This window comes from Chiloscyllium plagiosum, unplaced genomic scaffold (assembly GCF_037043375.1).
Source record: "Chiloscyllium plagiosum isolate Xiang-an unplaced genomic scaffold, Cpla_swu_hap1 HiC_scaffold_28, whole genome shotgun sequence".
Classification (NCBI taxonomy): Eukaryota; Metazoa; Chordata; class Chondrichthyes; order Orectolobiformes; family Hemiscylliidae; genus Chiloscyllium; species Chiloscyllium plagiosum.
In genome coordinates this window covers 40,528,904-40,555,707 of record NW_028270166.1, presented here as the reverse complement: position 1 = coordinate 40,555,707, position 26,804 = coordinate 40,528,904, and the positions used below count along the sequence as shown (strand labels likewise).

The window sequence follows — 26,804 nt, the reverse complement described above, 5'->3', positions numbered from 1 at the left end:
TCTCCAACTGAAATGAAATCCCATAATCATCTTATTATGATGGATCCATGTGCAAATATAGTGGGCTTGTGATCTCAATCAATATTTTGCAGGCACAGGAAGATGCGTTGGGTGCAATAAAATAAACAAGATAAAAAGGGACAGAATTTGTTCCTAAATGTAATGACAAGATAAAAAGCATCTTGCAGTGGCCACACTCACCCAATCACCAAAGTGATCATTTAAAGTACTTTCTCAAAGTTATTTTGTAAGCTGGCTGCAACTAAGTTAGAGCAGAAAGAAAAGACTACTTGGTTCATCCGATTCAGTGCAAGTCAATAGGGAGAAGGGTGGGTTTGGTGTAAATGCAATTACTTGTAATTTTAGCCATATGCATAGATTTTCACAGGAAGTGCCTTCTCTCTCTCTCTCTCTCTCTCACACACACACACACAATTTCTACAGAAATACCTTTTTCTTATATATGGGCATTGCTGGTTAGGAATTTATTGCCAGTCCCTAATTGCCCAGAGGGTCGTTAAGAGTCAACCACATGGATGTGGGTCTGGAGTCACCTATCAGACCAGGTAAGGTTGGCAGATTTTCCTCCCCCATCCGCTTTGGGGATTTTTTCAAGTTTAGATGGGTCAAATACAGAGCTGCTACCTTCTTTGCAGAGTTAGCAAAATGAGAACCCAGAGTTACAAAGTAAAGGTGCAGCTGGAGCACCTGATTCAGTGAAAATGTTTCCTGAGGCTGAACAATACAGTATGTGAGCCACATTTCGAAGGTCAAGCCCAGTACGGGAGGAGAGAGAGATCGAGCTCAGTGTGGGGCCGAGAGAGGGATCGAGCCCGTTGAGGGGGGGAGACAGGGATCAAGCCCAGTGAGGGGGGGTAGAGAGATCGAGCCCAGTGAGGGGGGGGGGAAGAGAGAGATCGAGCCCAGTGTGGGGAGAGAGAGATCGAGCCCAGTGAGGGGGGGGAAAGAGGGATCAAGCCCAGTGAGTGGGGTAGAGAGAGATCGAGCCCAGTGAGGGGGGAGAGAGAGATCGAGCCTAGTGAGGGGGGAGAGAGAGATCGAGCCCAGTGAGGGTGAGAGAGAGATCGAGCCCAGTGAGGGGAGAGAGAGATCGAGCCCAGTGTTGGAGGAGAGAGGGACCGAGCCCAGTGAGGGGGGGGGGGGGGGAAGAGGGATCGAGCCCAGTGAGGGGGGAAGAGAGAGATTGAGCCCAGTGAGGGGGGAGAGAGAGATCGAGCCCAGTGTGGCGGGGGGTGGAGAGAGAGATCGAGCCCAGTGAGGGGGCAGAGAGAGATCGAGCCCAGTGAGGGGAGAGAGAGAGATCGAGCCCAGTGATGGGGGGGGAGAGATCGAGCCTAGTGAAGGGGGAGAGAGAGATCGAGCCCAGTGTGGTGGGGGGTGGAGAGAGAGATCGAGCCCAGTGAGGAGGCAGAGAGAGACCGAGTCCAATGTGGGGGGAGGGAGATCGAGCCCAGTGTGGGAGGGAGAGAGAGAGATCGAGCCCAGTGTGAGGGGAGAGAGAGAGATCGAGCCCAGTGATGGGGGGGGAGAGATCGAGGTCAGTGAAGGGGGAGAGAGAAATCGAGCCCAGTCTGAGGGGAGAGAGATCGAGGTCAGTGAAGGGGGAGAGAGAGATCGAGCCCAGTGTGAGGGGAGAGAGAGAGATCAAGCCCAGTGATGAGGGGGAGAGATCGAGCCCAGTGAGGGGGGAGAGAGAGATCGAGCCCAATGGGGTGGGGGGGGTAGGAGAGAGATCGAGCCCAGTGCCGGGGGGAGTGGAGGGTGGAGAGAGATTCAGCCCAGTGCAGGGGGAGATCGAGTCCTTGTGGGGATAGCCCAGTGTGAAGTAACTGCAGGTCCATGGCTGAAGAAGGACTGTAATCTGGAAATTACAATGTTGCTTCTTATTTACTACAGTATGTTGAGAAGAACTTTCATGTTGAACTTCTGTGTTGTTTTCTCCTTTTTACCTAAGATTCTGTTCCTAGGTACCTTGTACCTAAGATGGCATCATGAATGACAACATTGTAAACTTTTCACTGTCCTCCTGTCTCCCTGTGCACGAGTACATTTGATATTAAAACCTAATTCTAAAGATCAATAATGAACCAGATGGATTGCTATGACAATTGATAGTGGTTGATATTATTATTGAATTCAAATTTTACCATCTGCCTTGATGGGATTTGAACCCATTAGGCTAAATTCTGGATTACTAGTTCGGTGATATTAACACTACCCATCGCCTTCCTGACACATGGATATTTACTTAACATCCACCATCATCCAGTAACCAAGGAAATTAAACACTTAAAAATGATCAACAAATATTCGCTGATTATTTTACCAGCAAATACACAGAGGGGTTGAAATTCATTTTCTGCTCCTAATTTTCAGGCTTAACTTGAAGTGATATCTTGTAATTATCTTATGGATCACAAGAAATGTTTGCATAGAGTAGGACCATTTTGCCAATTGTGCCTCTGAAGCTAGATACTCCAATCCCAATTGCATATCTTTTCTCTACCCCTCTCTAAAAGCTGAGATCAAATCAGCCCCCATAGTTACGTGATAACACATCACATATTTCAATAATATCAGTGGATAAACATGTTCTCATCCCTCCCTTTGTATTTTTCATTACTGATATTCAGCCTTCTACCAGTCTTCCAACCAGGAGAATAATTCATTATTGCTGATTTCATCATTTAATATAATTTGGTGATGCGCTCTCTGCAGAACATAATTTGAGACTCCCCCATTCAGAACTTTATTCATTTGGCTTTTATCATAGTTTCGTGCCAATGCACTACCACTTAAAATGCTCCCAAGCTACAGAACCAGGCAGTGGATCCACATCCTGTATGCTGACTGCAGCAGAACAGACGACTGTCAGCGACAGTCTAACTGCAGAGGAGGGATTGTAGGTGGATGTCCAAGGGTGGAGAAGCAATGGCAGGCCTCCCACTGAGACAGCAGCAAGCAAGGTGGGAGCTGCAGATTACAGAGACAGAGTGTGTGAGAGATTGAGAGCGAGAGTGACAGAGTGAGAGAGAGATAGAGAGAGAGAGAGAGAGAGAGATGGAAAGAGGGTGCCTCATGAAGGAAAGGTGATTTTGTTTTAATTTAAAACCCAACAGCTGTCTAGCAACCAACCACAAGAAAGCCAGTAGCCACAGCTGTGGCTCAGTCGCAAAGATGGTGGCTGTGTGTGTGCGCCTGTGGACAAGTACAAGTGGGTCAGTGTTGCATATTTGTGTGTGTGTGCATGTACATTTGCATGTGTGTATGTGTGTTTGTGTCACCCATTCCACCAGCTCCGTAGTTCTCCAAGGGTTTCATTTTGATACCTTCAATATCTCCAATTTAATTGGTCCAACAATGGCTATGCCTCCAGCCTTTGCGACCTAAGCTCTTGAATTTTTTCCCCACACGTCTTAGTCTCTAAATCTTACTTTCCTTCTTTAAAACACTCCCTAAAACCTACTTCTCTGCTTGCACCTTTAACCATCTGACCTAATCCCTACCGTATATCTTGGTGAGCTCTTTTATAATGCCCTTCTGAAGCGCCTGGTGATCTTGGTGGGCTTGGTCAGATTATCAGGGATGAATAGTCGTTCAGATTTCCCATCCCAACAGCATGAGAGACAGTAAAACACAGGGAGTCACTTCGCCCCACTCTCAGGTCCTCATTGTACAGAAGGCCACCTACTTATCCTGTTAAGGTGGAACTTGGAGAGAAGGTGGTGCAATGGAGTCGCCTTCATTTTGCAACTTTGATGTGGTGAGATTTCTCTGCCTCAGGTCCTGGGCGCATCTCTTTGGGCCTGGAATTGGGTAAAGGGACGGGAATTTCATTGGTTCGCTGGCTCAAACACTAACCCTTGGCGATTTCTCCTGGAGGCAGGCTTTCTGGCTGCCTGTAGGTTGCTTAATGTGTAAATGGAGGTATGCCTTCCAGCTGATCTCACCCATTTGACACAAGTGGGACCCAGAGACATTTCTGGCCTTGTATCATGGACATGGCAATCCAGGCGATGGGTAAGCACAATGAAATCAATCCTCCCTTTGACATGTTGGTGTTGACAATCAGCCATGCTGGCTCGCCTGCAGGGAATCATGACAATATTGCACTAACTCCTCTTTCCACCTTCCTTACCCATTCTCATTCTTAAAAACATGCATCCAAAGTCTTCCCACAGTGATCTACCCCGTAACAGCAAAAGCTGCAGGAACAGAAATAGGCCATTCAGCCCATCAAGTCTGCTCTGCCATTCAATAAAATCCTAAATAGTACATTCATTTTCCTCATTCAAGTCATGTATATTGTTAATAATTGTGGCCTCCCTTGAGCTGATCCCTGTGACACTCCACGAGTTTCAAGTTGATATCCTGAAAATTGCCCCTTTATCCCACCTCTTAGACTTCTATTAATTAGCCAATCCTCTAATTGCGCTAATACGCCACTTCCAACACCATGGGCTCTTATCTATTATCTGAAGTTATTCAGCAAGATAACCCCAACCCTGACCTGAGATTGCTTGCTAACATTGGGTCAGAGGTCAGCAGTGCACTGGGATTCCCATCATGCCACACTTCAGGTGACAGTGTTCATTTGATGAACTTTGAACGTCCCCAACCTACAAAGCATTAAACAGTTCTTTTGACAAGCATTTATAAATATAAAAAACAAACTGTGTAAAAGTGAATCTGCTTCAAAGAACATGTTGTGCCATTTCAGATTAAGAATTATGGAGAACCAATGCATTTGGACGTTCCTCAGTGATTTGTCAGGCTCCTGTCAGATGCTTGACCCTCTCCAGATGGTGAAGGAATGAAAGTCAACTTGCTTCTCATGCAGCAACTGGCGAATCTGGCAGCAGCACTGAGAGGTCAGCCAGCTCTCACAAGATGTTGCTTTTCTGCTTCCCAGGAATCATTCAATTCGGCGGTCGTGGTTCAGAGGGTGAATGCACTTTCCAAGGCAGAACAGGGCCCCATGGACTCAGGGGATTCCTGGTGCTTCAGCTGATTGAAGCTGGGGGTTGCTCACAGCAATTTCCTGGGCCTCTCCAGTCAGAAAGGGCATTAGCATCAAGCCAACACTGTCCAATTCAGGAGCTTCCGGACAGATTGGGCATTGAAGCCGGGGACAGACCAAAGTAAGGGAAACCTTAATAGTTATCCTGAGCCATACGTGAGGAGTGCTATTCAGCCTGACCTTGACGGAACTCACATATACAAAGCTGAGATCTCCCAGGACAGCGACAGCACTGAAAACTCATTATCATCAGCTCCACGTACTGCTTCTGTCATCCCAATTGTATTTGGTGCTAAGGGATAAATGGAAAGCCTACACCTAGAATTTGAGGGTCTCTGCCCACAGCCCTCTCTCTTGGGGTGACCTAGATGCAAGATCCAAGTTTGCAATACTATATACCAAGCAGGGAAACTGCACTGAGAGGGAGGCTGGGTTAGAGATCAGATGACACTGCAGCCTCAACTCCCTGACACATAACCCCATGCTTACTTGGAACTTGGAAGCACAAAACTAGCCTTTTAGTTTTTTGAAAGCACCCTCAACTAAGAGCTAGGAAATGCTGGCTCTCTTATTTGCAACTGCTCTGAGCAATAGCTCTTGTCGATTTGCTGTTCGTCAAAGTGGTGGCATTCTGATGATTAGTTTCAATCTGGTTATTCTCCAGAGCAGACTTTGTGCTTGAGTGGCAGCAAATAGTGCCATCCCCAGCGAGGGAAGGAGGTTACATCTGAAGAAGGCGATTGTTTAATAATAAAGCAACCACTCACAGTCCCCACAAGGTTTGCCTGTGTAAATACCACAGGTTTAAAATGAGCTGGAACTTGAAACACTGTCTGCTCATTTTCCCCTGAAAGGCACACGATTAGATATTTCTCAGGTACTCACATGGAATCCCGAAATGTACTTGTTTCAGTTAACACTTCCAATTTATCAAGTTACTTTTTGATGAGCTAGCTCAGCAGGCTGAAGAGCTGAGGCTTTTCTGATCTGTTTGACTTTGGTATGCACTACCCAAATCAGTGGAACATTATCGAATATTCAAATTACATCTAAGCCCATTAAATCGGAAACAGGACATTGGATAATTGGATCAAGCATTTCAGAAAACTCAGGTCTCTCGGTTGGAGTCAAGTTTGTTTATAGCTGTTGTTTGAACCCAAGGATTGAATTACAGCCTTGGACTAACTCCCTCGCAACAGGCTTCAAATATAAAATTCACGGTTTCTGCTTCTGCTGATTCAATGGATTTTTATTTAAGAAATTTTGGGGCAGCAAGTCAGTTCCCGCAAAGAATAAACCATGGATTGCTGTCTGTGGCATCAACACTGCAGGTTCACTGTCTCTGAACTACCTGTGGTTTAAAACAAGATTATCGAAGGGTTAATAAATACGACATGGCAATACTCTGGAAAAGTGTGAAGTGATTTATTTTGGAAGGTCGAATTTGAATGCTGATTACAGGGTTAAAGGTAGGATTCTTGGCAGTGTGGAGGAACAGAGGAATTTTGGGATCCACATCCATAGATCCCTCAAAGTTGACATCCGAATTGATAGGATCGTTAAGAAGGCATATTGTGTGTTGGCTTTCATTAGCAGGGGGATTGAAATTAAGAGCTGTGTGGTTATGCTGCAGCTCTATAAAGCCTTGGTTAGACCACACTTGGAATATTGTGTTTAGTTCTGGTCACCTCATTATTGGGAGGATGTGGAAACTTTAGAGAGCATGCAGAGTTGATTTACCAGGATGCTGCCTGGACTGGAGGGCATGTCTTATGAAGAAAGGTTCAGGGAGCTAGGGCTTTGCTCATTGGAGCAGAGAAGGATGAGAGGTGACGTGATAGAGGTGTACAAGATGATGAGAGGCATAGATAGAGTGGCATAGCCAGAAACTTTTTTCCCAGGGTGAAAATGAGGGGACATAATTTTAAGGTGATTGGAGGAAGGTTTCGAGGAGATATCAAGAGGTAGGGTCTTTACACAGAGAGTGGTGAGTGCGTGGAATGCACTGCCAGCTGTGGTAGTAGAGTCAGATACATTAGAGACATTTAAGTGTCTCTTGGATTGGCACATGGATGATAGTAAAATGTAGGGTATGAAAGCTAGTTTGATCTTAGACTAGGATGAAAGGTCGGCACAACATTAAGGGTTGAAGGGCCTGTACTGTGCTGTACTGTTCTATGTTGTATAGGTTGTGAAAAAGAGAAAGAGAGGGAAAGGTGGGAGACTTAAGGCAAGGAGCTCCACAACTTAGCATGCAGACAGCTGAAGACACAACCACCAAAACTCGAGCAAAGTCAGGTCCTGGCACCAGAATGGGAAGAGTGTAGAGCTCTCGAGGATTGTAAAGATGGAGAGGTTACAAGTGACAGTGAGGTCATTGAGGGTTCTGAACTTTGGATGAGAATATTAAATCTCAGGAATCCCTGAATTAGGGACCCAAGTAGGTGATTGAGTACAGGGGTGACTGACCAAAGTAACTTGACGTGAGTTGATATCCAACAGCTGAACAGTTTTGATGAATGCACACATACAAAGGGTAAGAAAATCCATTGGAATAACTGGCAACAATTGATAATGATGGCACGGATGAAGGTTTCAGCAGTTTCAGACTGAGACAGACACAGGTGATGTTGTGCTGGTGTACTGAATTGGTAACAATCATGGTGCCCTGGCTCTCTAATACCTGCCGGCCAATAAGAAGCTAGCAGCGTCTTGAGTCCTAAGAACCATCAGTCGAGATGTGCTTTTCTATAGGCCTCAAGCAGAGGCCTGCTTTTATCTGTGGTTTGCCACGGATAACCATTGTATGATTCACCATGATGAGTCTATTCAAAAATTAAAGAGAAAAAAAATAGCAAAGGGGCACCTTGGGCTTTCCCTTGTGATGGCCAGAATGCAGCATTTTCATTCCAACGTGAGGAGACATCTCCAAAAGATAGTGCAAAACTCCCACCAGGATATCTCCTGTACTCTGTTAACGGATTTGTGTGACTTTTCTCTGGCTGAGAGCTCACTAACATTCAACCATCACTAGATTTCTCAAAAAGGCAGTGGAATTAACATTCCCAGAATCCAGATTCAAATGCAGAAAGAGCTTGTTGAAGTGTACTGCATAAAAAGACTGCTGTGATGTCCACTCACAATGTTGTCATCAAAATACTGACAAAGAGCATATTCATGTTGATGCTACAGAATTGCGAAAACAAGAATTATCCCCCAATGTCTGTCTGTACCTGGTACAGAAACTGGAAATCTCATTACAATCAGTGACCGTTCACAAACCATTAAACAATATCAATAGAAGCTTATTTTAGGCCCAATCAATGTTGCTCATTCAGAAGCTGTTTTCCTCCATTCACTGTCAGCAGCAATACCATGTCATTTGAACTAGTTGTTTGAGCTGTCCCTCTGAGTCAGGGCATTGAGCGTTCAATATGTGAGTACTTAATTGACATATTGTCTCAAAAAGAGAAACCTGAGGCCTAATTGTGGGAGCGGGCACATTAAGGGTCAACTAGCTCCCAGTCCCCAGTGCTGAGAAAGCATGTTGTATTGTGCGTAGAGTCTTTACAGTGAAGACAGAGGTCATTCGGCCCATTGAGGCTGCACCGACCCTCCAAAGAGCATACCCACCCCCCCTCCACATCTGTAACCCCCACATTTACTGTGGTTAACCCATCTATCCTGCACATCCTTGAACTCTTTGGTGTATTTGACTATGGCGCATCTACCTAACCTGCACACCTTTGGACCATGGAAGGAAACCAGAGCACCCACACAGACACAGAGAGAACATACAAACTCCACACAGACAGTTGGAATTGAACCCACACCCCTGAAGCTGTGAGGTTGCAGTACTAACCACTGAGCCACCGTGCCACCCAATCAGCATACTGGAGTTGACCACTTGGCTTCTCAGCCTATCACAGGCGTCAATTGAGCTGCCCTGGCTTTCTAATAACAATCAGCCAATAAGAGGCCGGCAACTTCTGGGTCCTAAGAGCTGTCAGTCGAGATGTGCTTTTCTCAAGCAGAGGCCTGCTTTTATCAGTGGTTTACCTTTCAGTGGTGGTGTGGTGGGGGCAGGTAGATTTTTGTTTCCCCCCTTTTCCTTCTCGTGGGGATGAGGTGATTTTCAGATATAAGAGTCATCGGGTCATCAAGTTTTTACAGCATAGAAAGAAGTCCTGGTCACCAAGTCAGGAAATCAGCCAATTCCCCCCGGGGCCAGGAAGGCAAGTCATTGGGAAGTAGCGGTCCTTCAGCGGTCATTAATTGACCACTTACGGGCGTTAATTGTTGATGAGTGGAGTAAATCTCCAATGGATCTCTTTGTCCAGCACTTAATTGTTACATGGTGAGAAAAGGTTCAAGTATCTATTCCTACCCATAGGTGCTAGCACCAAAGGTACACTATGTTACTGGGGAAACTAGATAAGAGTTTTTACTTTGTGGACAATTAGTGAGCCAGGCACAAAAGGTGAGCTCATTTAGAGACATTTCTGCTGCTCAAACCCAAACACTTTGCATATCTCCGAAAGTAAAATCTGTTCAAAACCTGGGCAATCAACAGGAATTATAGAATTTCTTCATAAACTGCACGATTAACAACATATTCCTTGACATATTTAAGAACAATCTGCTGCTGTTTTATTAATGCAGCTGAAAATGGGCTTATCACAAAAAAAATGCATTGCTAATTAGAGACTAGTCCACCACCTGTGAGCAATCCGATTATAAATAACTAAAAATGAGCTCACAAAACCATATACGAACGTTTGCTAATTATATTGGTGTATAACAGTCAGTTTCTTAGTAAATTAAAATGATAGATTTAAAAGCTTTTAAAACTTGCTAATTAGTGCCTTTGCAACTATTAAAGAGCTTAATTTTAAGAGCCTCTGAGGGCATGCAAACGGTCGCCATCATTAGGAAGTTGCCATGGTGATCAGTTTGATCTATAGCCAGTTTTGCACTTGGGGTTGTGTTTTAGTGATTTTTTTTAAAGAGCAGAAAAGATTTTGGAAACTTGCTTTGTGCTGGATGTAATTTGTTCTCATGGTGTTGGCACACTTAAACTTAACTCCTTTCTTCTGATGAGGTATAAACTGAAGGATCTGCTGTGAACAATAGCTCAACATCCCAACTCTCGCTGAATGGATCCTGGAGTTTTCATCACATGACCCCCTGCTTCAAAGTTCTCTGTCTCCAATACAGGCCCGTCCTCTGGGCGCATTGACTCCCCATTAGTATTGGAAATGAAAACAGAACCTTTAACTTGGACAAGGATTGTAAATCAAGCAAAACCTACTCTAACAGAATACTGGGTCTGGTACTTTGTTATCCTGACACTTTCAACTTGATATTCATGAAACAACTCCTCTCCCATCTCCTAGATTTTCACAAAAACAGAAGTCGTTGGAAAAGCTCTGCAGGTCTGGCAGCATCTGAGGAAGGGTCACTCAATCTCTCTCCGCAGATTCTGTTAGACTTGCTGAACTTTTCCAGCAATTTCTATTTATGTTTCTGATTTACAGCATCCATGGATCTTTTTTTTAATTTTCTGGGTGGGATACTCTTTGGAAGGTCGGTATGGACTAAATGGTCTGCTTCCACACTGTAAGGATTCTAAATAGGACTGCACTTCCTGTTTAAATTAGAGAATGTGATAAAGCGCTTGATAAGTGTTCTTTCTAACTAGGAGCAATGAAAAGAGATGGATTAGAATGTCTCAGAACAGTGATGAGGATGCCGAATTAAGGAATATAGATATTGCTTTCTCTCGATTGTCGACACCACAAATTCTGGATAACATCCACACTTTTTCCTGCCACACTTACAGAGGAGTACAGCTCTTAGTCCGTGACAATGGTAAACATTTCAGTGGGAAACTGCACTCTACTCAATAGATAAGCAGTCTCCCAGTCCCAGACTTGAAGCCCGACTTGTGCAGAGTTACTGAGAGACATGGCACCAATTAAGGCCACAAATTAGCATTTGTCTCTCTAAGCTCAAAGGAGAGAGAGAACAAGCAAGAACCTGCTCCTTCTGGAAGTGCAGATGTGTAAAAATTCATTGTGCTGCTCTCCATGGGAAACACAGCCTGCTAACACTGACTGTCCAGGCTCACGCAGACAGAAGAACCAATTTGAATGAGGTACCAGGTGTTGGCCAGAGGCTATAAACCTGCACCCCAGTGGCAATCAGCATCTTCACATGAGAAGGAAGGGCTGAAGAAAACAGCCTTATACTTAATAACAGAGAGAGAAGATGTTAGAATGATTAATCTCTGCAATTCCCTGCATACCTGCTCTGAGGGAGGTTGACTGCTCCAGTGAGTGTAGGGACCTCAGGAGGAAGGACGCGTGAAGCAGTAGCTGAGCACTGCACATCATTGTGTCCCGTTTACACTGCCTTATTCATGAATGGGGTTTAACAGACGACAATAAACTGTGTAGGGAATGACCTTGAAACTAGCTGCAAAAGGACAACGTTGAAACTGCTTGTGGTGGAATATTGAGCACTGTCATATATCAAACAGCAACACACAGGGTTGTAACACCATCCAGCGAACAGATAACCCCCATAATGCAGCTCAATGGGCTCTCAGGAAGCTGAAATGTTCACACAGAGAACCACATTCATAATTAATGTTCTGTTTAAAATTATATTGAAGCCACTATATCTGAAAGCCTCTGAATGCTTTCTCAATTTCCAAAAGTCAGTTGGTAAGGTACCACACATTCGTCTACTCAATAGGATAGGACCCATTGGTGTTGCTGGTGATATGTTCACATGGACAGAGGATTGGCTAACTAATTGAAATCAGAATGTTGGGTTAAGTGCAGCATTGTCAGGTTGGCAACCTGTAACTAGCCAAGTACCACAGGGATCAGTGCTGGGAACACAATTATTTACAATATACATTAATGACTTGGATGAGGGAAGTGGCGGTACTATATCCAGGTTTGAAGATGACACAAAAATAGATCGGAGGGCTACTGGTGAGGATGACACAAAGAGTCTGCAGAGGTCTTTAGACAGGTTAGGTGAGTAGACAAGGACTTGGCAGATGGAATTTGACATGGGAAATGTGAGGTAATGCATTTTGGCAGGAAGAATAGAGAAGCTGAACATTATTTAAATGGAGAAAGACTGCAGAAAGTGAGACAACAGAGGGATTTGGAGTTCTTATGAATGAATCAGAAAAGTGATAAGAAGAACGGAGGAGCTGAATATTATTTAAAAATTTAAAAGTCTTAAAAAAGTAAAAAAGAAAGCTGCTGTACAAAGGGATTTAGAGGTCCTTGTCCAAGAATATGGGCATTTATTTCAAAGGGAACAATGTGCAAAGATAGCAAGTTCTTACTAGAATCATACATGTTACTAGTTAAACCATTCCTAGAATTCCTAATTTCGAATCTAATGTCGATTTTGCTTTTGTGCATCTCCTGCGTAGCTGTAACCCTCATTCTGTGTAAGCACACTATGGTCTGTATGCCCTTGTTTGTTATGATCTGCTGCACAGCTCACAAAACAACTTTTCACTGTAATCAGGTACATGTGACAACAATAAATCAAATCAAATACTGTGAACAATTTTGGTCCCTTCTTGAAGTAAAAGGAAGTTGGCAATGGAGCCAGTCCAGAGATGGTTGACTCCTGAGTATGAGGGGATATGGTTCTGAGGAGAGATTGAGTAGCTTGCACCTGTACTCATTTGAATTTATTGAAACTTTATTGAAACAAATAAGATTCTTAGGGGGCTTTACAGGGTAGATGTAGAGATGTAGATGTTTCCCCTTCTGAGAGGGGACCGGAGGCATCGGCTGACAATAAGGAGTTGCCCATTCAAGACAAGATGGGAAGGAATTTCTTCTCTCAGAGAGGTAATGAATCTGGGGAATTCTTTACCACAGAGGGCTGTCGAGACTGTGTCGTTAAGTATAATCAAGGGATAGACGAATTTTTAATCAGTAAGGGAATCAAGTATGAAATGTACTTCAAAAATGGAATGCAAACTGGATATATCACAAATCTGCATCGTCAATTTGGGATAGGAAGGTGTTACAATGTATGCGATTATCCAGGCTGTAATCCGATCGATGGGCACATAGAAGATTTATTAACAGTTTGACTTACTTCTGCAGTTGTGGATTATGTGCAGCAGACCAGCATCAAACTTAGCCACTGCTGTACTGAATTATTTTGTCTTTCTTGCCAGCATTCCTTCTTCTGATTGTAGAAGCTGGAATTCCTTCCTGGCAGATGGTTATATGGAGCATGGCTCGGTCCTTCTGCACTTGAGTGAGGTCAGTTTGACCAGACACTAACAGCATGCAGGCTACTCACTGCCAGAGCTGACCCTTAATCTAATGTTAGTCAAATCGGTGTGACTGTCTAGTCGGAGTCCCTGAAACAGGATCAGGGAGAGAACATCTTCTCCCAAAATCAGGCCAGTTTCAGTACTTAACCAACAAAATCAGAAGTTAATTAAGAGTGTGAGACCAGAGCTTTTCAAAAGCCATATGTTTAGATGGAGAGAAATAACTAAATGAGGTCAAAAAGCTGCAGGATTCAAAGCCAGCACAGGTCAGGGAATGAGCCTGTGGAATTAGTCTGCATTATGAAAAAAAAACCTTCAACACATTTTTCACTCAGTCCTCTCCCCTTCCCCTGTGAGCCTGAGGCCAGGGGAACTTTCTGCTGAGCTAGTCAATTCCCAGTAGCTGGGCACAAATGGAGTTCTACCCTACTTACCTGAACTTGGATTTGGACTGAAACCTTGGACACTGCTAGGGAGAGGTTCTCGCTCACCTCCTTATGCTCACTGTGTTGATATCAAACACTCCACGTATCATCATCTAAACAGATATAACCAGAGAGCCTAGATTTAACGGAAGAGGGCAGAGGGCTCAGAGGGGATGTGAGGAACATGTTTTCATTCAGACCATCATGGGAATCTGGAACTCACTGACTGTAAGGGCAGTGGAGGCAGAAACCCTCGTAACATTGAAGATTTACGAGAGAGACTCACGTTTGGTATGTTGCCTCCCAGGTGCAAGGGTACGTGATGTCTCTGATCGTGTTTTCCGGGTCCTTAAGGGGGAGGGGGAGCAGCCCGAAGTCGTGGTCCACATTGGCACCAATGACATAGGTAGGAGGAGCGCTGAGGATGTTAGACAGGCTTTCAGGGAGCTAGGTTGGAAGGTCAAAGTTAGAACGAACAGAGTTGTTGTCTCTGGTTTGTTACCCGTGCCACGTGATAGAGAGTCGAGGAATAGGGAGAGAGAACAGTTAAATGCGTGGCTACAGGGATGGTGCAGGAGGGAGGGATTCCGGTATTTGGATAACTGGGGTTCTTTCTGGGGAAGGTGGGACCTCTATAAACAGGATGGTCTACACCTGAACCTGAGGGGCACCAGTATCCTTGGTGGGAGGTTTGCTAGTGCTCTTGGGGGTGGTTTAAACTAACTCTGCCGGGGCATGGGAACCCAGACTGTAGCTTTAGGGTGCAGGACCTGGAGTGTAGGGAGGTTAGGAACATGGCATCAATTTCAAAGGAGGGTGCCTGTAAACAGGAAAGTGGCTTGAAGTATGTATACTTCAATGCAAGAAGTATACGAAATAAGGTAGGTGAACTTGCAGCGTGGGTTGGTACCTGGGATTTCGATGTTGTGGCTATTACGGAGACATGGGTAGAACAGGGACAGGATTGGCTGTTGCAGGTCCCAGGGTTTAAATGTTTTAGTCGGATCAGAGGTGGGGGTAAAAGAGGGGGAGGTGTGGCATTGCTTGTCAAAGATAGTATTACAGGGCTGTGGAAAGGACGATGGATGAAGACTCGCCATCTGAGGTAGTTTGGGCTGAGGTTAGGAATAGGAAAGGTGAGGTCACCCTGTTAGGAGTTTTTTACAGGCCTCCTAATAGTCCTAGAAACGTAGAAGAAAGGATTGCGAGGATGATTCAAGAGAAGAGTGAAAGTAATAGGGTGGTTGTTATGGGGGCTTTAACTTTCCTGATATTGATTGGGAAAACTATAGCTCAAGTTCGTTAGATGGGTCAGTGTTTGTCCAATGTGCAGGAGGGTTTCCTGACACAATATGTAGATAGGCCAACAAGAGGTAAGGCCATACTGGATTTGGTTCTGGGTAATGAACCAGGCCAGGTGTTAGAATTAGAGGTAGATGAGCACTTTGGGGACAGTGACCACAATTCGGTGACTTTTACTCTAGTGATGGAGAGGGATAAGCGTGCACTACAGGGCAAGATTTATAGCTGGGGGCAGGGAAATTATGATGCGGTGAGGCATGACTTAGGATGTGTGGCTTGGAAAAGTAAGCTTCAAGGCAAGGGCGTAATTGATATGTGGACCTTGTTCAAGGAGCAACTATTGAGTGTCCTTGATAAGTATGTACCCGTCAGGCAGGGAGGAAAGGGTCATGTGAGGGAGCCGTGGTTTAATAAGGAATTGGAATCCCTTGTTAAATGGAAGAGGGGGGCCTATGTAAAGATGAGGCGTGAAGGTTCAATTGGGGCGATTGAGAGTTATAAGGTAGCCAGGAAGGACCTGAAGAGAGAGCTAAGAGCAGCAAGGAGGGTACATGAAAGGTCCTTAGTTGGTAGGATTAGGGAAAGCCCTAAGGCTTTCTATAGGTATGTCAGGAATAAAAGAATGACTAGGGTAGGAATAGGTCCAGTCAAGGATAGTAGTGGGAAGTTGCGTGTGGAGGCTGAAGAGATTGGGGAGACACTGAATGAATACTTTTTGTCCGTATTCAATCAGGAACAGGACATTGTTGTCAATGCGAGTACTGAGTCACAATTAAGTAGAATGGATGGCTTTGAGGTATGTAGAGAAGAGGTGTTGGAAATTCTGGAAAGGGTGAAAATAGATAAGTCCCCTGGGCCTGATGGCATTTATCCTAGGATTCTCTGGGAAGCAAGGGAGGAGATTGCAGAGCCATTGGCCTTGATTTTTATGTCCTCGTTGTCTACAGGAGTAGTGCCAGAAGATTGGAGGCTAGCAAATGTGGTTCCCTTGTTCAAGAAGGGGAGTAGGGATAACCCTAGTAACTATAGGCCGGTGAGTCTCACTTCTGTTGTGGGCAAAATCTTAGAGAGAATTGTAAGGGATAGGATTTATGAACATTTGGATAGGAATAATGTGATCAAGGATAGTCAGCATGGTTTTGTGAAGGGCAGGTCGTGCCTCACAAACCTTATTGAATTCTTTGAGAAGGTGACTAAGGAGGTGGACGAGGGGAAAGCTGTAGATGTGGTGTATATGGATTTTAGTAAGGCGTTTATTAAGGTTCCCCATGGTAGACTACTGCAAAAAATACGGAGGTATGGCATTGAGGGTGAGTTGGAGGTTTGGATTAGGAGTTGGCTGGCTGGAAGAAGACAGAGGGTAGTAGTTGATGGCAAAGGTTCATCTTGGAGTGCCGTCACTAGCGGTGTTCCGCAAGGATCTGTTTTGGGACCATTGCTGTTTGTCATTTTTATAAATGACCTGGAGGAGGGGTTAGAAGGTTGGGTGAGCAAGTTTGCAGATGATACGAAAGTCGGAGGAGTTGTAGACAGTGAGGAAGGATATTGCAGGTTACAGCGGGATATAGATAAGCTGCAGAACTGGGCAGAAAGGTGGCAAATGGAGTTCAATGTAGCTAAGTGTGAGGTGATTCACTTTGGTAAGAGTAATAAAAAGATGGGGTACTGGGCTAATGGTCGGATACTTGGTAGTGTGGATGAGCAGAGGGATCTTGGTGTCCATGTACACAAATCTTTGAAAGTTGCCACCCAGGTAAATAGTGCAGTGAAGAAGGCATATGGCGTACTGGCTTTTATTGGTAGAGGAATTGAGTTCCGGAGTACTGAGGTCATGTTGCAGTTGTATAAGACTCTGGTGCGGCCGCATCTGGAGTATTGTGTGCAGTTTTGGTCGCCATACTATAGGAAGGATGTGGAGGCACTGGAACGGGTGCAGAGGAGGTTTACCAGGATGTTGCCTGATATGGTAGGAAGATCGTATGAGGAAAGGCTGAGGCACTTGGGGCTGTTTTCATTGGAGAAAAGAAGGTTTAGGGGTGACTTGATAGAGGTGTACAAGATGATTAGGGGTTTAGATAGGGTTGACAGTGAGAATCTTTTTCCATGTATGGAGTCAGCTATTACAAGGGGGCATAGCTTTAAATTAAGGGGGGGTAGGTATAGGACAGATGTTAGGGGTAGGTTCTTTACTCAGCGAGTCGTGAGTTCATGGAATGCCCTGCCAGTAGCAGTGGTGGACTCTCCCTCATTATGGGCATTTAAGTGGGCATTGGATAGGCATATGGAGGATAGTGGGCTAGTGTAGGTTAGGTGGGCTTGGATCGGCGCAACATCGAGGGCCGAAGGGCCTGTACTGCGCTGTATTCTTCTATGTTCTATGTTCTATATACTTAGATGTGCAGTGCCAAGGCATAAAAGGCTATGGGGGCAAGTGCTGGAAAATGGGATTAGAATAGTTAGCCGGTGAGAATCATCATGGAATCCTTACAGTATGGAAGTAGGCTATTTAGCCCATCGAGCTCACACCAATCCTCCAAAGGGCATCCCACCCAGACCCATGACACTCCCCATCCCTGTAACCCAACAATCCCCACGGCTAACCCACATAACTTATACATCCCTGGTCACTATGGGGCAATTTATCATAGCCAATCGAGCTAACCTGCACATCTTTGGACTGTGGGAGGAAACCAGAGGACCCAGAAGAAAGACATGCAGACACGGGGAGAATTGCACAGTCACTCAAAACTGGAATCAAACCCAGGTCCTTGGTGCTGTGAGGCAGCAGTGCTAACCACTGAGCCACCCTGCTGCCAGTTGTTTATGACTAGTACAGACTCAATGGGCTGAAGGGCCTTTTTCTGTGCTGGAGACATCAATGAGTCTATGATAGACCAGATTAGTGCAATAGCTTTCTTTCCCAAAGGGGAAATAGTGAACTAGATGGATTTTTAACGCCGATTTCATGGGCAAATTATTGATATGAGCTGTTTATTCCAAATATATTTAATTAGTTGAATTTAAATTCCCTGGATATCATGGTGGGGCATGAACCAATGTCTCATAATCGTTAAACCAAGCCTCTGAATTAAAGGCCCAACAACACATTCGCAATGCTACTTTCCCTTATATCCCTATGAATTAGTCAGTAATTCAATATCACAATGGCTACACATGTATGCAAAAGCTCTTCAGTCACAGACAGAGAATATTAAACAGAAACAAAACCCTCCAGGATGTCCAAGGCCTGTTCCACTAAACAAAGCAAGAGTGCATTGATTAAATCAGATGCTCACTGACCCCTATCTGCTGGTGTCAGGATGTAAGTGCAGTGATGGACATGAAGCTTGACCACACTTCTGAAATGTGTAAGAGTCATGGCCAGCGAGATGCCAATCAGCCTGGGGTGTTTACTGCCCACCAGAAATTGGAATATTCCGTGTTAGTAACCCTTTCTTAATGGATTGGGTTTCAGAATGATCTCAAGATGCCATAAATTGGGAATTTTTGCAGCAGAGTTCAAAGTGCTTTGAAATCTGGCAGAATGGGGTAAAAACAAAACGCACCTGTAAAGTGTTGCCAGTACATCACATGATAATGAAGGTCCGTATGCTTCTATTCCACATTACCAATATGTGAAATGTCAAATTATATCTTTATTAAAAAAATGCATTGTAATTTCTTACAGTAAATCCCCCAAATCCCCAGTTCTCTACATGTAACTTGCAATATCAACGAGGTATGATCATCTCCTGCAGTGAAATAAGTCTCCCTTTATTTACATGTGCACAATATATGGGCTCTGACCAGCCAGCTCAGAGCCAACCCCTAGAGTGAGGAGACTCTTTGAGACTCTTGTTTATGTCTGTCAGCCAGGGCTCCCTGATTGGCCCAGGTTAACAACCTCAATCAGGGATCTCATACACAGTAAGATCCACCAGACCAACCTTGCTTCAATCACTACACACAGTCGAAGAGTGTGATGCTGGAAAAACAGCTGGTCAGGCAACTTCTGAGGAGCAGGAGAATCGACATTTCAAGCACAAGCCCTTCGTCAGGAAGGACTTATGCTTGAAACTCGGTCCTCCTGCTCCCCGGATGCTGCCTGACCAGCTGTGTTTTTCCAGCACCACACCCTCGACTCTGATCTCCAGCATCTGCAGTCCTCACTTTCTCCTCCTACATACATTCGGCCCACTATCAACATCAACTTTGATTCCAGTTTGTGTTCGCAGTTCGGCAAAAGGCTGAGGGCATGAAGATACTATTGTTGCTGTAAAAATGCAAACATAATCAATTGAAATTATACGACTGAGGTTGGTGAAGAACTTCTTTAGATTCAGGTAATAAGAGATATGGAACAGAATAGATAGTAGAGTTGTGATACAGCACAGTGAACAGTGGGGCTGAATGTTCATTTCCTGTTGCTGCTATACACTGATATGAGATCGCAACGTGCTCACAAATCATCAGGCTGCTGGTGTGGACTTTGAGCTGTCAAATAGCTGTGTGTGCACACCCCTTCCCCCTGACCACCCCTTACCACTTCATTCATCACAGTGGCAATGAGATATTCTGAGCTCGGGTAGGACGCTATTAACAATGCACCATCAGCAGACATTCTCATATTCAACTTGCTGCTTTGAGTGAAAGGAAGGAGGACCCCGCTGTGGTGTCCAACTGTTTGCCTGATCCCATTTTATGCAGCTTTATGTCTCAGTTAATGACTCCTGTCTCTTGCTCAATCTGGTACTCACTTTGAAATGTGTCAAGGATGGTAATGGACAGGTTAGTCGATCAGATCAGAGTGAACCCAAACTTCACAGTCCCAAAAGTTTAAGCAACATAGCAAGCTGACCTTGAAATAATCATTTTATTCCCAATTTCCCCAAAAGTATCCACTTGTTTATAAATATTATAAATGCAATTAGGATTAACACAATGAGCATTATAGCAAACATGATTAATATTAACAAACACATAGTAATTTAAGTATATAATTCACGGTTTTAGATCCTAACATAAACAGTTTGGGTTTATCTTAGCCACCTACCGTTTAATATTTTGCTGACAATTGACATTGCTGATAGTAATGAATTAATATGAGGTACAGAAACAATCCTTACCTCGTAGTACGGTGAGTTTAGCCGTCACAGTTACATCGTCAAGCGTGTTGGTTGCTTGGCACTCATAGACAGCTTCATCCCGGGGAGTCCTCAAGGGCTGTATCCTCAAGACCGCTCCAGCACCATCATCAAACTCAATTACCTAAACAAGTTAAAGAGGTCACAGAAATTACAGAAGAGAAAGAGGCCAATAACCTAGCACTCTGTCCTCATTGGCTACACCTGGTTTCCTGTGGGATCTTAGTTCTCACATTTATTGAAAATGGATTACTGCATGGAGTCTGAAGCACCTAAGATGGCTTCAAGATTATGTGCACTATGAAAGTGCAGTTTTGATCCACATTAAAGTTAGGACTATATTTAGTTATAATCTCTGGAAGAGAAAGACTAGAAGTCAAGCCTTAGACCAAACAGAACCCAAAACTAATATTACTGTCAAACTAAAATACTGAGATTCATCAACACCTCGGTGACACAGGGCAACAGAACAATAAAGCTCCACATTCCTTTCACTCTCAAAGCACATTTTGGTGTTTTTCTTTCCACAAATCTTTTTCACTTCTGTGGAAACCAGCCAAAACAAATCTCCTCCGCAATTCTAATAATAGGCACCTCATTAATAGCAAGTTAAGTCCGCTGTTGCCATGGGAGCCATCCCAGAGACTCTTAGAACAAACAAAGAACAACACAGCACAGGAACAGGCCCTTCAGCCCTCCAAGCCTGCCCTGACACATTTTGCCCTTCCATACTAAAACTGTCTTCACTGACAGGATCCATAGCCCTCTATTTCTTCCTATTCATGTATTCGTCCAGGTGCTTCTTGAATGCTGCTATTGTGTACGCTTCCACTACCTCCTCTGGCAGCGCATTTCAGGCACTCACCACCCCTCTGATACCTTCCCACTGGTGAAGCCATGGTCTAATATTGAGAAGATCTGGTATGAGAATGTAAAAAATTATCAGGTTTCAAAGAGACAGGGAATATGTTTGGATCTATGTTCTTGGGTTGGGACAGAACATGGTGAAGGATTATGCATCCTTTAAATTTTCTTCTACGTTAAGGAACTAGAGGTAAACCAATGTCTGAATATTCTTTTGCAGGATGAGCGGAGTTTACTGATAGCAATGAAAACACCATTGGTCGCCTGACTTTCAGGTGCTTAGGTCCAAGATCTGGAATTCCCTCCCACCTCTCGACTGAGTTTTGCTCCTCAAATGAATTCCTTAAAACCTACCTTGTTGACAAGATGCTTGATCATCTGCCAAATAATTCTTTTGTGACTGGGTGTCATGCCTTGATTACAGTTCTCCAGTGTCCTATGAAGCACACATTATGTTAAAGGGGCTATATGAATTTAGTAGTTAATGCTGTTGAGATTCTGTCCTTAATATCAAATGCTGGTGTCTCGACCTCAGGTTAGTTATCTTCAGCACGTGATCAACAACAGAAGGTATTGATAATTGGATATAGATGCAAAACTGCTTCTTGATAATAGGTTTATTTACAGAATGCAGCATTACATTTCTGCGTCTTCCATCGACTACCTCAGTGTCCCAGTAGTCTCTCTTTACAAGTGGTCTAGATAATTCAAACAATACCCTAACAATATAATTAACACAACCATCAGTAGGCTGCCTAATTAGGTGGATTTGAAACTTGGTATTTGAGCTGAAAGATTATATTCTTGGCCTTCAATTACATCCTGCCGTCATTATTCATTGCTTCACACCCAGAGTGCCAGGAATCAACCACTAAAACAGAACAGAAATTATACCTCAAATCGCTGGGAGCTCACTCGCTTTCCTTTTTTGTTCCATGTAACTCGAGGCTTGGGGGATCCAGTCGCCTGACAGACAAATGACGCCACTCCTCCTGAAACGCCAATCTGGTCACTGGGAACTTTCATGAACCTTGGAGGAGCTGCAGGGAAAGAAAGGGGAACGTTATCGGCACCTGGAAGAATCAATTCCATCAAAAGGAATTGGTCCAAAAAAAAAGTGAGTTTACACCAATGCTTCTCATACAGCAAAATTAATGGGGGGAGTTCCTACCATAATAAAGAAGGGACTCCTAAAACATGACCCCAGGGGGCTTCTGCACATCACATATTAGATTCCAAGCACAACCCCAACATTTTTGAGAAGCAGCTGGTCACTGCTGTAGATACTAACATTTTACTCTGGATTTTGTCACCATATATACTCATGCAAACATTGACATCACAGTTTGATTTTTGGTCTAAAAATACCATCATTATTCATGTATTGCATGTAAAGATCATTACTTGGTAAAAATACCATAATTATTCATATATCACATGTAAAGCTCATTTCTTGGGTAGAATCATATTAAAGTGTTGGGCGATCTCTCCTGCCAGCTGGAAAGCCAGCTACAGTTCCACGTTGTCTCTTCCAATGAAGACCCCGTGAATTATTCACCAATCAGGCAGTGTTGAAGCCACCGGCAAGTCTGCCCCTGCAATCAAGACCCCAATCAGAGGTCAGCAACTCATCCACTCAACAGCGCCCTGGGAAAAGCTGTGGCTGCTGGCAGAAGAGCAACCCAGAACTGCTGGATCACAGAGGACTGGGGACACAAAGGAGTGGGGGTTTATCCCAGTGGCAGTGGGACACCTTTAAGTCGTTCTTAGTTGGCCACTTAAGAACTTCAGCTGGTGCAGGGGTGGAAAGGCTGACCATGCATGTGCCTTTCTGCCTAGAACCTAATAATGGTAGAAATGGAAAAGTGGAGAGTTGGATATGCTACCACCACACGTAATTAAATGCCCTTCTCATCAGCCCCCTTACTACCTCTGGAAGCAAAATAGCCTTCCCCTAGTTTCTCAGGGATCAATTCCTAAAATTTCCAAACCAAAGTATAATCCTGGAAATGTTAATGATTCAGTTTCAGTGTAAATGTATACAATTCATAAAGTAATGAAAATAGTTAATCTTAGTGAATTGATATGAATTCTTGAGAGTCCACTGGAATTTACTTTCTCACTGTGATCTTTTTCTTTGGATTTCATTAAGGTTGAAATAAAGCATGTGTATCAATCTCTCATAAACATTATCCATATAAAATCAACCACCAACAAGGGTTAGAAAAGGTCTTCGACATTTGAATTTTACAAACAAATCCACTGCATTTGAATTCTCCAATTGTCATGCTAAGATCTGACCCAATATCTGCCATTCAGTTGCCTGTAGACGATTGGAACCCTTACAAACACACTTCCCCTATCATTCCTGCCGATCAGAAACTGGTAAACAATTCCTGAACCAAGGGTAACAGAAAGAATCAGGAGCATCTGCAGCTCTCCCCTGATTCATAGAGTTATACAGCACGGAAAATGACCCTTTGGTCTAACCAGTTCAGGCAGCATCCAACGAGCAGCGAAATCGACGTCGATTTCGCTGCTCGTTGGATGCTGCCTGAACTGCTGTGCTCTTCCAGCACCACTGATCCAGAATCTGGTTTCCAGCATCTGCAGTCATTGTTTTTACATTTGGTCCAACCAGTCCATGCCGACCCATAATCCCAAACTAAATTAGTCCCACCTGCTTGGCCCATATCCCTTCAAATATTTCTTATTCATGTACATATCCAAATGTCTTTTAAACACTGCAACTGTACCCACATCCACCAATTCCTCTGGAAGTTAATTCCACACATGAACCATTCTCTGTGTAAAAAAAAAGCTTGTTTCCTTCAATGGTTAAAAAAAACCTGTTGATTTTGCCAAACCCTTTTACAGCAGTAAATTTTAAACATTCAAATAGCTTAGTCCTTCAACTATCTATTTTTGCATCATGGTCACTTTTACTGGTAGACCCATCATGAATCGAACAAATCTGTGCACTAATGTGTATGATTGTTTGAAAGAATGCATTGGAATCAGGGTGAAGGTTAAAGGGGATCTTGCCATGTTTGCCTATTTCGGACAAATGACAACAGAAGATGGCACTGGTAATAGAGAAGCTGACAGGAGGATACAGATGGCCAGAAGTTAATTTGTGAAGATGAATATGTTAACAAGCTTGTAACAAGGCAAAAGAATAGTTTAGTATGCTACATTCTATTCATTTTCCAGTCTGCCTCAGAAATGTGAACAATAAGTGAAAGATCTGTGGAAGACAATAGAGCTCTGAAATGTGGGTGCTCGGACATGTGCTCTGTATCCTAACCATAAGACAAATGGAGACGTGCTTGCAATCACAAGAGCAAGAAGAACTCTAAAAAATGATATTTTGAAAGGAAGATGAGAGTATTTCAGTCATTTGATCAGAGCCAGAAAGTTATCATGCAGTCTCTGCTCGAAGGTAAAGTGGAGGTTGACCCAGGCAGTTCTGAGGAAGCTCTGAAGGGTGGTACAGTAGCTCAGTAGGTAACACTGCTACCTCACAGTAGCAGGGACCCAGGTTCAATTCTATGCTTGGGCTACTATCTGTGTGACATTTGCATGTTCTCTCTGTGTCTGTGTGGGTTTCCTCCCACAGTCCAATGATGTGTAGGCTAAGTGGATTAGCTATGGGAAATGCTGGGGAGGTGGGTCTGGGTGGAATGTTTTTCAGTGGGTTGGTGCGTATTCGATGAGCCGAATAGCCTACTTCCACGCTGTAGATTTTCTATGACAAGCCATTACCGTACTTGAAATATTAACTCTGTTTTTCTCTCTCCACACTAGCTGCCAGACCCGCTGAGTTTCTGCAGCATCCTCTGTGTTTGGTTCAGGTTGCTTGCATCTGCAGTACTTTGCTTTCATTTAAAGTAAAGGAAGGGGTACTTCCCACACGCCTGTTCTCAATGTCTGACTGCCCCGTGCTGTCAGAGAGGCATCTGATAAGATTTATTCAGCTTTCCGGCAGATTTTGTTGAAAGTTCGCAATTTAAACAACAAGTATTCCAGAGAAATCAATGGAACTTGAAGAATTATTGGGAGCCTCGGGCTGCTTCTCCTAAAATAAAAACCAGCAGATCTGACATTCTTCCCCAAACCGCACTCAGATTCTAACCTTGTTCCGCACAACACTGATGAAGTCTCACAGAATAGGAAGTGCACTCTGGATGGGGTAAAACAATGTACTTGGACATGTATACTCATAAGCAGTCACCTCTTTATAGTTGTTATTGTTGCTACTGCATAACCTGTCAATTTTTAAAAAATTGTTCACAGAATCTGAGCATCACTGGCTAAGTAAGTATTTATTGCCCATCCCTAATCCCCCAATTAAGCGCCACGTTGCCATCTGTCTCAATTCACGTGTTGGCCAGACCAAGTAAGCATGGCAGATTCCTTCCCTAAAGGACAGGAATGAACCAGATAGGCTTTTCCACCAATGGATTCATGGTCATCCTAATTCAAATTCCACCACGGCAGGGTTTTAAACCAAGTCCCCAGAACATTACCAGATTTAGCGATAATACTGCTGGGCCACCACCTCCCCGTGATTTACAAGTGATTAAGCAAACCCAGATGATTCCGAATCTCAGTGAAATCCAGAGTGCTTGGCCATTACTTATTTATTTATAAGAATCTATCATCCAACTTCAGCAAGGGCCTTTGTCACTTCTCCCACCTTAGGTAGGGAGTGGGGCTGTTGTCCTCACTGTTAAATGCTCTAGCTCCTGACTGCTGCCTGGAGACCCTGCCCTGGTAAAGATGCGCCATGCAGAAAAAGGACTTCCATTCATTTTACACCATTTCCAACTCAAGAGAGCATTTCACAGTCAGTGCAATTATTTTGAAGTTAGGTTGTAAAGTAGAAAGATGACAGGCATTACTGCACAAAGAAAGAGCAGGGTGAAATTGGTTAATATTTGGTTTGAGCGAGGTATTTATTTTGCACCATATCTCAAGGGAGAACTCACCTGGTTCTTTGTTTAATATGTGCCAGAGGATCCTTCATATCTACCTAACAGGAAAGGCGAGGCCATGGTTTAATATCATCTGACAGGTGGTATGTCTGACAGAGAAATGCTGCCTGTGCACTGCACTGAAATCACAGCCTAGGCATCTGGCAAAGTCACTGGATTTGAACCAATAATCTTCTGGATAAGAGGTAAGAGTGTTACCAACTGAGCCACTGTGAACACCTGACACTTGGTGTGATTGTATAGCACATGTGGAATGGCAAGGCGAAGCACAGTTTTCAGGAGACTCAGTAACAGTGGGGCTGTGTCGGTTGGGATACAGAGAAAGTGGAGCCCACCACATTTCAGTTAGATGTGACACACTCTCTTCCAACGGGGGCTGTTCAGGGTGACAGATTGCTACCTTCAGCTGGATGAAGAAACTCTTTCCTTCCTGTTCTCTCACTGAAGGTGAAACAATGGCAACTTGTTTTCCAATGGAGATTTTCCCATTTCCAAACCGTCAGAAGGCGGCTTCTCATTGAATTGGATTAACCTTTCTTCATTCACATTTACAAAGAGACAATGAACAGCCTGTCCCCCAAAGGAGTTTCTTTGTCAATAGATATGACAGCTCATTCTCAGTGAAGCCACACAACACCCCTTTGCAGGTAGAGCTGCCAGTCTATTCCCGACAATAAACTGCAGTGATTTGGCCATGAATCACAG

The 26,804-nt window shown here is 44.0% G+C and overlaps 1 protein-coding gene across 18 annotated transcripts in view; it reads right to left on the bottom strand.

Moving 5' to 3' along the window:
- LOC122565203 (receptor-type tyrosine-protein phosphatase S-like) overlaps window positions 1-26,804 on the bottom strand; it is a 479,330-nt gene that overhangs the window by 263,066 nt on the left and 189,460 nt on the right. For all 18 annotated transcript variants that reach the window (XM_087976126.1, XM_087976133.1, XM_087976129.1 and 15 more), the window contains exons 3-4: window positions 21,997-22,142; window positions 20,221-20,362 (exon numbers count right to left, since the gene is read on the bottom strand). In XM_087976126.1, coding sequence (XP_087832252.1) covers window positions 20,221-20,362; window positions 21,997-22,142 — 288 coding nt within the window. The remainder of the gene's footprint in view (window positions 1-20,220; window positions 20,363-21,996; window positions 22,143-26,804) is intronic.